Genomic DNA, 12,368 nt, shown 5'->3' with positions numbered 1-12,368 from the left:
AGCAGTTGCTGTTCTGATGGACAGGGGGGAATAAAAACAATGCCAAACCACAAAAGGCAGAAAGAACATCTCTAGGCAGCAAAACAAGAATTGCTTCTTGAAAAGAATACACTCTTCTCCTGGCAAATGAACATGCTCGTTGTCAAGCCAGCTGGCAGGAATGCTAATTACCCTGGTGCTGGGATCCCACTGATTTCTATTGTGGACCTGCTAGAAATGCAGATTGTCCTTCAGTGTGGCTCTATCCTGTCATTCCAGTTTCACTTTCAAGAGAAGCTTTGGGTTTGGGTTTTTTTTTTTGAAGTTGCTTTTTGGAACAGGGAGATTTAAGAAGGATCAAGTGTTTACCACATGGATGTGTATGTCATGACCTGCCTTCAAACTGGCAATAGTTCTAGTTGGTTATCTACTTTAGGTTAAAATTATTAATTTTTGGAGTAGAAATATTGCTCTGTGACAAAAAAAAAGGTCCTTTGGAGTGAATTCAAGGATAAGAGGAGATACACTACAATATAATGCAATAGCCACATAGGTAGGGTTTTGTTTATGCTGTGCACTCCATGAACAAAAAAAGAAACCTACATGCCACTAAAGATATATGAATGCAAATATAAAGCCAAGAAACTCTGAAAGAAGTGGTCTGTAGTTGTCAAAACAGTGTCCAATTAGCAAATTTCCTAAAATAGCTGGAAAGCTGTTGAGTTTTCTTCTATTGTTCAAAGAAATAATTCTATCACTACCCGAGGAGAGGAGAAATGCGAGGATTGTGCAGGGGCCAGCAGTAGCAAATAAAGGTTATTTTTCAATGCAGCCCTTTGGTTTTAAACCCCGAACTTTGGTTTTAAATACCTAAGTTGTGCTTAAATTTTTAATTGGCTGAAGCCTTTGCCACGATCATTTGCAACAGCTAGAAACAAAGGAGGCAATTAATAGACCCACCGTTGCACAAATCTCCTCCACCCGCAGCTGCCTGAGTCCAGGTCCGCCAAAAGATGTTTGGATTGGTAAAAAGAACTCAGAACCATGTATTTTTCATGTAATTGAACCCTAAGCTAAAAATAGTAATAATCAGTTACTGTTATGAGGCAGTTAGGGGCTATGGCTTCTTTGTCTGTCATCTCTTAGGTAAGTATGACAATTATTTTACTTGAAAGCTACTATGAATTTACATTCTATAGTATGAATGTAGTTAAAATCTTGTGAGGAAGGTTATTTTTTAGTGTTGCACCATAATTTGTTTTATTCGGATTAATTTTAGCGGTATTTGAGTGGCTGTGAGTTATGTCGATGGTTAATGTCAGCACTCAGACATGGTAGAAATGTTATTTTTCACAGTGTCAATTTGAAAGGTAAAAATCATTTTTCACATAAAGATTAATGTATTTCTATATGAGAGCTCAACAGAGTTTGAGAGACTAAAGGCCTTACTGCAGTATAATTTATTTATTTTTCCAGAAATTTGTATTTGCTGCTTGAGAACAAAATAAAATAAAAGCAGTGTCTATCAGTGAATTGTGAAATGCTGTAACTTAAATAAGTGGTATAAACTCAGAGGAAGTATTTTGGATTTGGTAGTTAAGTAACTTTGTGTTGCAGCCAAGGTTCAGCCAATCATTTTCCTGAATTCTAAACTCTATTCTGGATTTTGGGTCGTGCCTCTAGGTGTCCAGTAACCCACATGGCAAGGAGAGGCGTGCTGTTCTAAGAAGAGAACATTTTTGTCCACTGTCATAGAATCAGGACACAAAAAAAACTGGAATAAGAAAGATTCAAGTTGTACTGATCAAACACCAAGTGGGGTTGTTGAATGTTACAGTGCGGATAGTGCAACACGCGTATCAATCAGTGAGGCCCATGGAAAAGAAATATATATGGACTGATTCTTGGTAGATGCTTCAGAGAGATTTTCAGAGCCGCACGGCTGGAGCTCAGCCGAGGAACTCCTAAAGTCACGGGACCCGAGGGTCCTTGCCCATGCAGGGGAACACAAAACAACCAGTGGGGAACAAGGCTGACCAGGCAGGGAAACCCCATCTCTGTCCCAGGGCCCCTCTCCCAGGGCTACATGGCAGGGGGAGGAGACCCCGACATTTCACCCGTTTATTTTTAACAAGAGAGATTTAAAATTTAACGTTGAAAACAAATGGATAAACATAACAAGAACAGTTTCCAAACAAAACAAGCCACCCTCCTGAGTCTTTAAATGTCCAAACAGGTTCTCTGGAACATCTTAAGGCTGACAGAAGGGAGACAGCACTCTCTGGGCATGCTTTGTGGGGAAACTGAGGCAGGAGAGGGTTTCTTCCATTTGTACATGTTGGAACTCTAAACAACAACAGTTAATTTCTTCTCTCCCCCTCTTCATCCCCCACTAGGCATTGGAAAGGGATTTTTGGGGAAACAATTGGCAAAGGTATGGTTTTTTGAGGGAAACCATGGGTGGAAAAATGGATTGGGAATGCACTGGGGTAATAGGATATAGGATAAAAGGGAAAGGTGGGATTAGGAAAGGGAGACTGTTGGGGGGGGGGCTTATAATGGAGATATTGTCTAACATGACTATGGTTTTTAGCATATATACGGCCTTTCACGAAAACACCATCAGGCCCAGTGACCTCTGCTGCTTGTAACCCTTTTCTACCTTGTAAAATTTTGAACTCTACTACTTCTCCATCTCCTAAACTTGGGATGTATTTTTCAGGGTTATTCTTTTCAATAGCAGTTCTATGCACGAATATGTCTTGCTGGTTGCCACATCTCGTTATAAAACCATAATTTTGTTTAACATTATACCACTTTACTATTCCTAAAACCTTAGCTAGGATGATCTTTTCCTTTTTCTGAGTGGCTGCTGTTTTCTGTCTCTCTGCGTTTTTGCTTTCTCTTTCGCTTTCGGTTGCTCCTGCATTGGAGATGACAGGGCTGCTGGGGCCATCGGGGCCGCTCATGCCTGTGCGCTCTTCCTGGGGTCGCATTCAGGGCCACGCAGGCCAGGCTGGGCTGCGCCACTCAGCTCCCCACTCGCCTCCACTTCTGCTCTCAGCTGTGCTGCTGCTGCCTGGGGCCACGCCCATGTCTCAGCTGGGCCCCCGAGCAACACCCCACCCTGCCCTGCTCCAGCGTGCATTTCAGCTGGGTGCGGCTCCACTCCACCGCCACTGCCCGTGTGCCACCCCTCTCACAGGGCTCAATCCACCACGCGCTGCGCGGAGCCGGGCGGGCACCGCCGGATCGCACTGCTCCCGCTGTGCCTCGCTCCGCTGCCGACACTGCAGCTCGCGCCGCTCCGCCCACACGCGGGAACTGCCTCGCTGCTGCTCGGAGAGCGCTCGGTCCATGTGAGCGAGACTGCACAGTCTCTGAGGCACGCTTCCCTTTGCCAAGACACAGCTGACATTGCTCAACAGTCTTGGTAATTAAATAATAGTCATGAAAATATTCTTCCGTCGGCATATATTTTGACTCAGAAATTAACTGTGTCCAAATGGTCTTCCAAAAGTCTTTGGTAGGAATCAAATCCCAAGAAACGTAGAAAAGGTTCTTAAACAACCATGCCAGGAAGTGTTTCAGTTCCTTTTGAGCTTGAATTAAGCCAAAATTTACAAATCGTTGTTCAAGAATCTTTTCAAGTTTAAGATAAATGTCTGTATGCGGCTCTGAGAGCCAAGAGTCTTTCCACGGTTCCTCCATAGCTTAGAGATGGAGCAGCAAAACAAAAACAAGAAGAGAAATCCAGAGTTTACTCACAAATCAGTCACTGTCCTTAGGGATCAGGGATCGCTCTGCCCGCATTACCTACCATTTGTTACAGTGGGGATACTGTAACACGTGTATCAATCAACAAGGCCCATAGAAAAGAAATATATATAGGCTGATTCTTGATAGATGTTTCAGAGAGATGTTTATTTTCCCAGCCACATGGCTGAGGATCTGCCGAGGAACTGCTGCAATCACGGGACCCGAGGGTCCTTTGCCCATGCAGGGGAACACAAAACAACCAATGGGGAACGAGGCTGACCAGGCAGGGGCAGGGAAACCCTGTGTGTCCCCCCCAGGGCCCCTCTCCCAGGACCACATGGCAGGGGGAAGGGACCCTGACAGTTGAATGTTCACCACCAGAGCTTTTGAAAAAGAAATGAATTCAGGAAACATGTTGGGAATGGCGCTGTTGTAATGTACTTGACATTTCTTTGGATGGAAAATTCTCCAGATAGTTTGATGCCATGGTTTTCCCAGTTAGGGATACACAAATCTTCATTCTGAAGTTCTTCCGAGCCCAGTTCTGTTAAAATCACTTTGAACATGCCTAGGGATGATGTTGGTACTATTAATGTGATGGAGTTGACCACAAACACAATCAACTCATGGAAAAATACTAAAAATAAAAAAAATATTTTTCTCATTATGTCTTTTCAGATATGAGGTTTTAGATGCACTCCTCTTTTTGAGCATGGGAATAACAATGCTTGGTCTGGTGACAATCCATTACTCATGTTTTAGACAGTGATCAGAAGAGAATTTTTGATGAGTGAGTGTAAGAAAAGGGACAAGCACCAAGTAATGGTTGTCCCAGTGTATTTTCCCAGCTTCAAGGAGTCTTCAGTTTAAGGATCTTCCTAAATCAGAAGTTGTATCTTCCTTTAATTTTAGTCCTCTTGGATAGGTCCCTTCTTCGACTTTGTTCTCTGTTGCAGTTCCCCAACATTAATCCATTAGTCAATGGGTTTTGATGTGGAATTTGCAATCCTATCCATCTGTCTTGGGGTTGCTCTATGATGTGTATCCCATATCGCTGCCCTATGCCCAGGAATTAATTTTGTGCCTTTCTATGCCTTTAAACTGAGCCTGAGAGAGGGGAGGAAAAACTGAGCAAAACTTTCTCAAAGCAGCTTGCAGCTTGTTCAAGGTCACGCAGAAATAGCGCCTTTTTTTTTCCCAGCTGCAGCAGAGGAGCGAGGAAGCACCAGGCTTGCTGCTTCCCAGTCAGCTTTTGGCCAATTTTTCTCTGAAGGGAGACTGAGAGTTGAACTTTTTTTCTTCCCTGGAATTTTGGATTTTCTCCCTTTTCCACTGGACTGCTTCAATATCAGAGCACATCGGGAGGACTTTCCACAGAGCACAGAGGGCCTGGCCCTGGGCCAAGCCCCAGCTCCAAGGAGACCAAATGGAGGACTCTGACACTTTCCCAGGTTTTTTCTCCACAGCAAGAGATTTTATTATTTATCATTATTATCCTTTTCCCGTGTGTTTGTTAAATAATAGTTTTTATCTCCTGCACTTTCCGTCGAGGAAAATTTATTATTCCTGAACCTGGTGGGGGTGGGGTGGTTTGTAACCTGCCTTCTCTCAGAGGATATATTTCGAAATTTGGCCAAACCGGAACACCATCCTACTTGAGAAGGAGAATGCAGGAATTACCAGACTAAGCAAACCAGTCCTGAATAGCAACCCTCCATTTCAGTCACAGCACTGTATAGAAAAAGACATAATCTGCTTTCACTGCCTGAGCTGCTGTCTCCATATGCTCCTGTGCTAGGCTGGAAGTATAATTTTTTTGCACACTTGCCCAAGGTAGGAAATCCCTCTGAATATCCATCAGAGGGATGTGAATCCCAGCCTGGGGAGTGCAGTGTCGAAAATTGCTCATAGGCAGGGAGTTGAAATCTCTGTGTGAAAGAGCAAGAAGGAATAGGCTGAAGCCTAGACTGCATGTGGGTAATCTATGCATACACCAGCGTGAATTAATGCAATATCAGCGGTCATCTGTAACCCCACTGTTCAGTGGTAAAGTTGGCATGTGGGGACTGTCACATCACTGAAACCATGAGAGGGTCCACAGACACCTCTAGGAGTGGAAGCTGTGTCTCCAACTGCATCTCTGCAAAAGCAGTTTAGGTAGCACTTATATAGAAGATTTTAGCATTATCATGTAATGGTTGTGAAAAAGCAAGCCCTGCAAAAACATCACATTGCATATGGGTGGGCACTTTGGTAACAGACTCTTAAATGACTGTCCGTATCCGTCTAATGATTTCCTAAAAATCAGACTTGCTGTTATCTAAGAGCTGTCCCTGGCAGAACAAACTGGGCAAGGATGTCTGTGTGGCAGGAGGAATGAGAAGAAGAAATAGGAGCCCGGAGCCTGGACTGCAGTGTGGGAAGCAACATGAATTACTGCAGTACCATGGGTCATCTGTAATCCCATTGTCAGGGTTGGTGTTCAGCACCATTACCAGGCTCTGCTAAGCACAGCCAGGGTAATCTCATTCCAGAAAATGAGGTGCTTGGAGGAAGAAAGGATTGCAGATGTCTACAGCAGATTTGTTTTCTCCCTGCCTTCAATTTTGCATCTGTTTGTTCTCATGACATTAGCTAGAGGCAGACCAACAGAGGAAATGAAAGTTATGCATTCGTGCTGCAAAATCAGGATGTTTCATCATCAATAGCTAGAAATCTTTTCATTCTAGCTGCAGAAGCATAATCCTCACATTTTCAAGCAATTTTTAAACCATTTGGACATTTTCTTAATTTGTGGACTGACATAAATGTAAAAGTTCAAATTAAATATGCTCAAGTAACATATTAACCCAGTGCTTTCTGCTTCTTATCTCTTGCTGTAGTATCTTAAAATAGTTTGGTTTTTTTGCTATAAAGAACAGGAACCAGCAACTTATTTCCCTATTTTAATGTTTTTCTGAGGAGAAATCAATGTAAACCACAGTAAGGTAACTGTCATCTACTTTGTTTTGCTCAAATATTATTGTTCAGCTGGAGGGATTTGTTGTTGCCAGAGATAAGGGTGGAAGGACAGAACTCATCTTCTTTCTGGGGACCTGTTTGATCCCCATATCCTTGGTCTACAAGGGAAATCTGGACTAGAAACCAATTGTTTTTTGGTGCAAAATGGTACATAATGATTCTAGATCTAATTAAAGTTGAGGTTGTTAAAGAAGCCTTCAAGGCAGGTTTATAACTCTGCTGTCTTTGCATGGTGGGGACCTTCAGGAGAACTGAAAAATTCACTTTTCCTGTGTTACGGACTTTTCCCATCCTTCCCTGGATCTATTCATGTAACTCTTGGTACACCCTGGCATTGTTATCTCCATGGATAGTGAGGTTTTGTGGGAATAGGGTTGTGTTTGGTGAGAAAAAGAGAAGCATTAAGTGGGTTTCATTCAGCGCATACCAATAATTGTCACTGTAGGATCAAAACCCATATTACTTGACTCAGTATCTTGTTTTTTAATGACACTGAAATAGCAGATCCAGATGCCAAAATCTGCCTTGTGAATCTGTCATGTTAGGCAGCTTTTTAATTGCTGTTTAATATTTTTACTTCTTTTCATAAAGAGTATTGTCATACCCCAATGTATCTGCATTAACTAATAAAAATATCATTTTTTTTAATTAATGACTAACATTGATCGGTCTGAATTGTACACAGTTACTGTAGTGATATTATGATTTCCCAAGCTGTCATGATTACTGTTTAAATAAGCATGGATTTAATAGAAACAGAGGCATAGCAATAAAATATAATACATCTTGTACTTGTTCTGCAAAATATGCATCTCAGTTTTTTTAAAGAAACCAAACAATCTGAGAAAGCTCTCCTTGACTGTTTTCATTGTTAGTGGTCAATGGTATATCACAACTCTTAAACACCTAAAAACATAATTTATAACTTGAAGGAAAGAATTTTTTGTGTCTGAAATTTAATATCATATGTGCATGTAACTGGTCTGTAACCAGTCTTTTAGTGATAAAACATATTTAATGGAACTAGAGATGGGTCATTCAGTTGAGAGTTTTCAGGGAAAGCAAATGTCTTGTGAATTTAGAGAGTAATAGCCCCATTAGAGCTTTTATAAGAAGAAAGAATGACTCATTAATCTAGTGGAGTTTTTTGAATAAATTAATGGGCATATGGCTAAGGGAAGTCCATTTGCTGTGGTATTTGACTATCCAAAAATATGTTAAATATTTGATTTTAACTGATAAAAGAAAGTAAGTTGAAAGGTTTCCTTGTAGAAAATGATGTCTGATTAAAATAAATACCTAAAGGGTGAGTAAGAGGGCAGATTTAGCAGTGGGAGGACCTCATTCACAATATCCTAATAAAACTTCTGCTGAAGTCTTGGCTGTTCAACAAATTTCGAAAAGTAGCAGAATGTTCTGATAATTTAAGAAATGTAATTATAATATTGTTTAGAAACTATTACCCAGTCTTGTGCTTTCCGCACCTCAGATGTTGTTATGTCTGAACTGATCACCAAAGTGGTTTTAACTTTTAGGAGTGGTAAATTTTGTGTTGGACTCAGATTGAAGGACTGACAGACATGACAAAACTATGACTGGAACTGCAAAGGAGCTTGTACAATGAAGTACCTATTCCCTGAAGGTAGCCATTTTCTTTCGATTCCAGGAGTAATCCTTCTAAAGCTAAGGAAGATAAACAGTGCTGAGTGTGTATGGTCATAGCTGAAAAAATAGACTTAAGTGTTTTGGCTGGTAATTAAATTTTGAAAGGAAATTGACTTCAAGTTAGAAAGGAAAATTCAGCTTTTTCTTGTAAGGATTTCGCCCATCTTTCAAATAGTATTTAATGCGTCTCAAATAGGAAATGAAGCAACAGACATGGCAAACATCAAGCAACATGGCTCCAGCATGCCTCCTTTCAAGGTCCCCTCAGAAAACCTCTCTTCTGTTTTCTCACATCTCTGTTTTTATATAATTATCAGTCTATGATTGCAGCTGTTAAAGATGGGCAATCTATTTCATGCGTGTGTCCTGTAGGTAGAGGTGTGTTGGTGAGTTACACATACACGTACACACATCTCTGTGAACTTTCTTTTCCATTATGAAACAACACAGATTTTTTTAATAATTAAATATAGAAAACTCTTGAAAACATGCACTTTTCTTAGGAGAGAAGAGTCATTTACCTCTGGCTTGCAAGCAGATTCAGCAGTTTACACACCAAAAGATTTTATTCTACCTCAATGAAAATACTTCAGAAATGGCTAGGATTTGAATAGACCTTAGGTAATGCCTGATGAAAACACAATGAGGAATAACACTTTTCCAGCATATGTGGGTTTTCTGAGTGTGTTCTATATTGTGCCTGCCTATACTGGTGACAACGGGTCTGTTTTCTTCTGGTGCCGCTTCACACCTGGCACAGGAACAGGAGAGAGCAGCGTTTTGTCATGTTGTGTGCAGGTATTGGTCAAGTGCTGAAGGAAAACCTTTTGTTGGTGGCTGATAAAGAGAAGTAGCATAAGGAGTTTAGCTTCTAGCTGAGCTTTGTAGGCTGGTAAAAACCTGTGTGACATCATTTTTTGGTGCAAGTCAGTTTTTAATTTGGGTGGGGCCAGGATTTCATTTGAGCATCTCCTGTAAGTTTGGGCCAGGTTTTGTGTTTAAGAAGGAACGCTCCCTGAACTCCCACCTGCATGGTTTACCTTTTCAGAGAACAGCCATGTGCTTGTCCATCACACTGCCTCCATAATCAACTTAAAACTTCGATTCAGTTTATATTTGTCTCCATCATCAGTGACATCCCACACCTGGGGATTGTGCTACCAGTGACTCCCTGCGCTGTCTGCTGGCTGAGAGGAGAAAATTGCACTGGTCACTCTTTCTTCTCAGCACCTTTAAATTAATGAGGAATTAAATTATTTGTGACTTTCTGCCCATGTGGTGTAAGGATTTCGTAACAGTACGATTTCAGAGTTCATTTTTGGGTACTGCTTGAGGTGATGCACTGCCAGGTTTCTGAGAAAACCTGAAATGTAAGTAAACATCTGTCCTGTGGTGTTCAAAATTGCCAAAGTGCAGCTGACCCACAAAGCAGATCTTTTGGGCAACTGAGTAACACTGGCTGCCAGAGTAATTCCTGTAATTACCTTCTCTTTAAATTCTGCATCAGAACTGAGGACAGGAAAATTTGACATACTCAGTTGGGGGTGTTGAATAGTAGATAGACTGCCAATTGTTTGTATGTAATGAATTTTCATAATTTTCCCAGTTTGGATTGCTCACAATAGCTGAATGTTTTTATTGCTGTGCCCAAATGGAGTGGCTTCAAAAAACAATGCATGAAGAAATATATTGATTTTTAAAAAGATTACAAGTATTTCTGGTGAATACATTAATGATGAATACCATACATAAAATTATGAACATAATGGAACATTTCAGTTAAATACATACTTTGTGGTTTACTGATTAAATATATAAATCTTTAAATATTTTTAATGTAACTGAATGAAAACTTATGTCTCTTTTCATATTTCTAAATATAGCTGCAATAACAATTTGTAGTGCATTGGCTGAATGCTGAACTTTGAGGCAAGAGCAACAACATGGAACTTTGAAGTAATGACAAAATTTTAAATTTACTTTTAGTAATCATTTCAATATTTGAATCAGGATTGTTTTCTTTCATTGTGTCCATTAAACCCAAACTCACAAGTCTTCAGCTAGAACAAACTAAAAGAAATTAAAAGTTCAATCAATTTCATCAATTTTATAATGGGAATACTTATTTGCAAGCAACACTTTTGTTGTTTTTTTTTAAATTTCTACAAAAGGATGATACAGTCAATACTTTAAATTTCTTCTAAGCTGCATTTGGCATGACATTTTGGATCTGTTTGAATGCTATTGTAATTACAGCCACCTGGGACTCAGAACAGTTGATCATTTCAGTTGAATTCTTTTTTTTTTTTTTCCCATTTGCAGGATGCTCTGGCCCACTAGGGATAGAAGGAGGGATTGTGTCAAACCAACAAATTACCGCGTCATCCACTCACCGAGCTCTTTTCGGACTGCAGAAGTGGTACCCGTACTATGCACGACTTAATAAGAAGGGTCTTGTGAATGCCTGGACTGCTGCAGAAAATGACAGATGGCCATGGATTCAGGTAACAGATGGAGCTGAGGAGGAAAAAAATACCCTTGATTCAATTGCCAGTGTCACTTAAGAAACTGATGAAGACAAGTGGTTAATGAACAGATAGGTTCTTATTCACTGTCACAGACACAGCTGAGGCTAAAAGGGACTATTTAGTTGCAAAACAGTGATAATCTGGACTTTACGAATGCACGAGCCTTTTTTTTATTTAAAAAACCGTGTGCATATGTTCCATTGTGGCTCTAAACCGTGGAAGCAGATTTTTACAGGCTCCTTTCAAAGAAGCTGCATTCCACATATGTTGCTTTTGGTGGTTAGGCCCTTCTTGGAAGCATATCCCAGCAATATCTCTTGGTGGAGGTATCTTGACACATGCTAAAGGTGCTTTAAGTGTGGTTTTGGCCATGCTAGAACCTGGTGGCAGAGCTGGTACTCTTTGCTGAGCGGCTCTGGGTGCACAGGTTAAGTACTACTGGAAGTAACAAGAACTGTTTCAATTAAGGTTGAAACTGCTGTTAGTTCAGCCACATCCATGGGGCTGAAAATGCACGTGTTCTCATCCCACTCAAGGATGTTATTGTTAGAGTGATTCAAACAGCAGTGCCCTCATTGTGAACTGGATTTCTCTGTGCCCAACACATCTTCAGTAAAAGCCACAAAGCAGCGACTTTGAGATCCCCTAGCAGTGTTTTAATGAAGGTAATGATTGTCTTGTGGTTGCTGTAGCTCTTTGCTTGGATGCTGTTTCTCTTCGTGATGTATGAATTGGGCAAAGCTTTGGCAATTTCAGCTATTGGTTAATAAAGGTTGGTGAGTTAGATACTTATGGGAAAACCTTCTGCACTGATCCGCATGGGCAACGTGTGAGGAGGATGTTTCCCTTCCAATGGACCCACTGCAGGATCTAGCACAACATGTTGTTTGAGCATTTTATCTGCCAGCACGAAGCCAAACAGTCCATAATGCCCTCAGCTGTGTCAGACACACTCTTCTTGAAGCTGCCTCGGTGTACATGGCATTAATATTTGTTAATATTCAATGTTTTTGCCCGGACTACCACTGGTGATTTTTCTGAGAGGCTCCCATATGTCTGGGGGGAAAGCAAACAGGATTACCTGCTCATTTTTCTTGTGTGGAGAGCAGACACAAAGCACTGTTTGATGAAGTTTTCTGAAACTGGTGCAGTGGGAGTGCTGGATTTTGTCAGCTCTGAAGAACGAAAGCTGGTGTCACTGCTTGTTATTTATTGCAGAGTGAAAACACAAAAGCCCTTCAATGTGTTGTAAGTCAGTTGTCGTCCGTAAAGATCAGAGGGGTTAGGAAGTCTGTAAAATTTATACATTGAAAAGAACTGGAAAGGATCATACAGAGGGACCTGAGCAGAATTATTTCCATGGGAGTAGAAAGCTAATGTTACTTTAATGGATAATGAAAAACTCAGCATTACAGT

General features: G+C 40.8%; 1 protein-coding gene across 1 annotated transcript in view; it reads left to right on the top strand.

Moving 5' to 3' along the window:
- EDIL3 (EGF like repeats and discoidin domains 3) overlaps positions 1–12,368 on the top strand; it is a gene marked incomplete at both ends in the record, with an annotated part of 230,553 nt that overhangs the window by 153,212 nt on the left and 64,973 nt on the right. The window contains one exon of the mRNA XM_082301980.1: positions 10,747–10,928. Coding sequence (XP_082158106.1) covers positions 10,747–10,928 — 182 coding nt within the window. The remainder of the gene's footprint in view (positions 1–10,746; positions 10,929–12,368) is intronic.

Source organism: Coloeus monedula, assembly GCF_965178545.1.
Source record: "Coloeus monedula genome assembly, chromosome: Z".
Classification (NCBI taxonomy): Eukaryota; Metazoa; Chordata; class Aves; order Passeriformes; family Corvidae; genus Coloeus; species Coloeus monedula.
The sequence above is the reverse complement of the archived record's forward strand: the minus strand, read 5'-3'. Positions and strand labels throughout refer to the sequence as shown.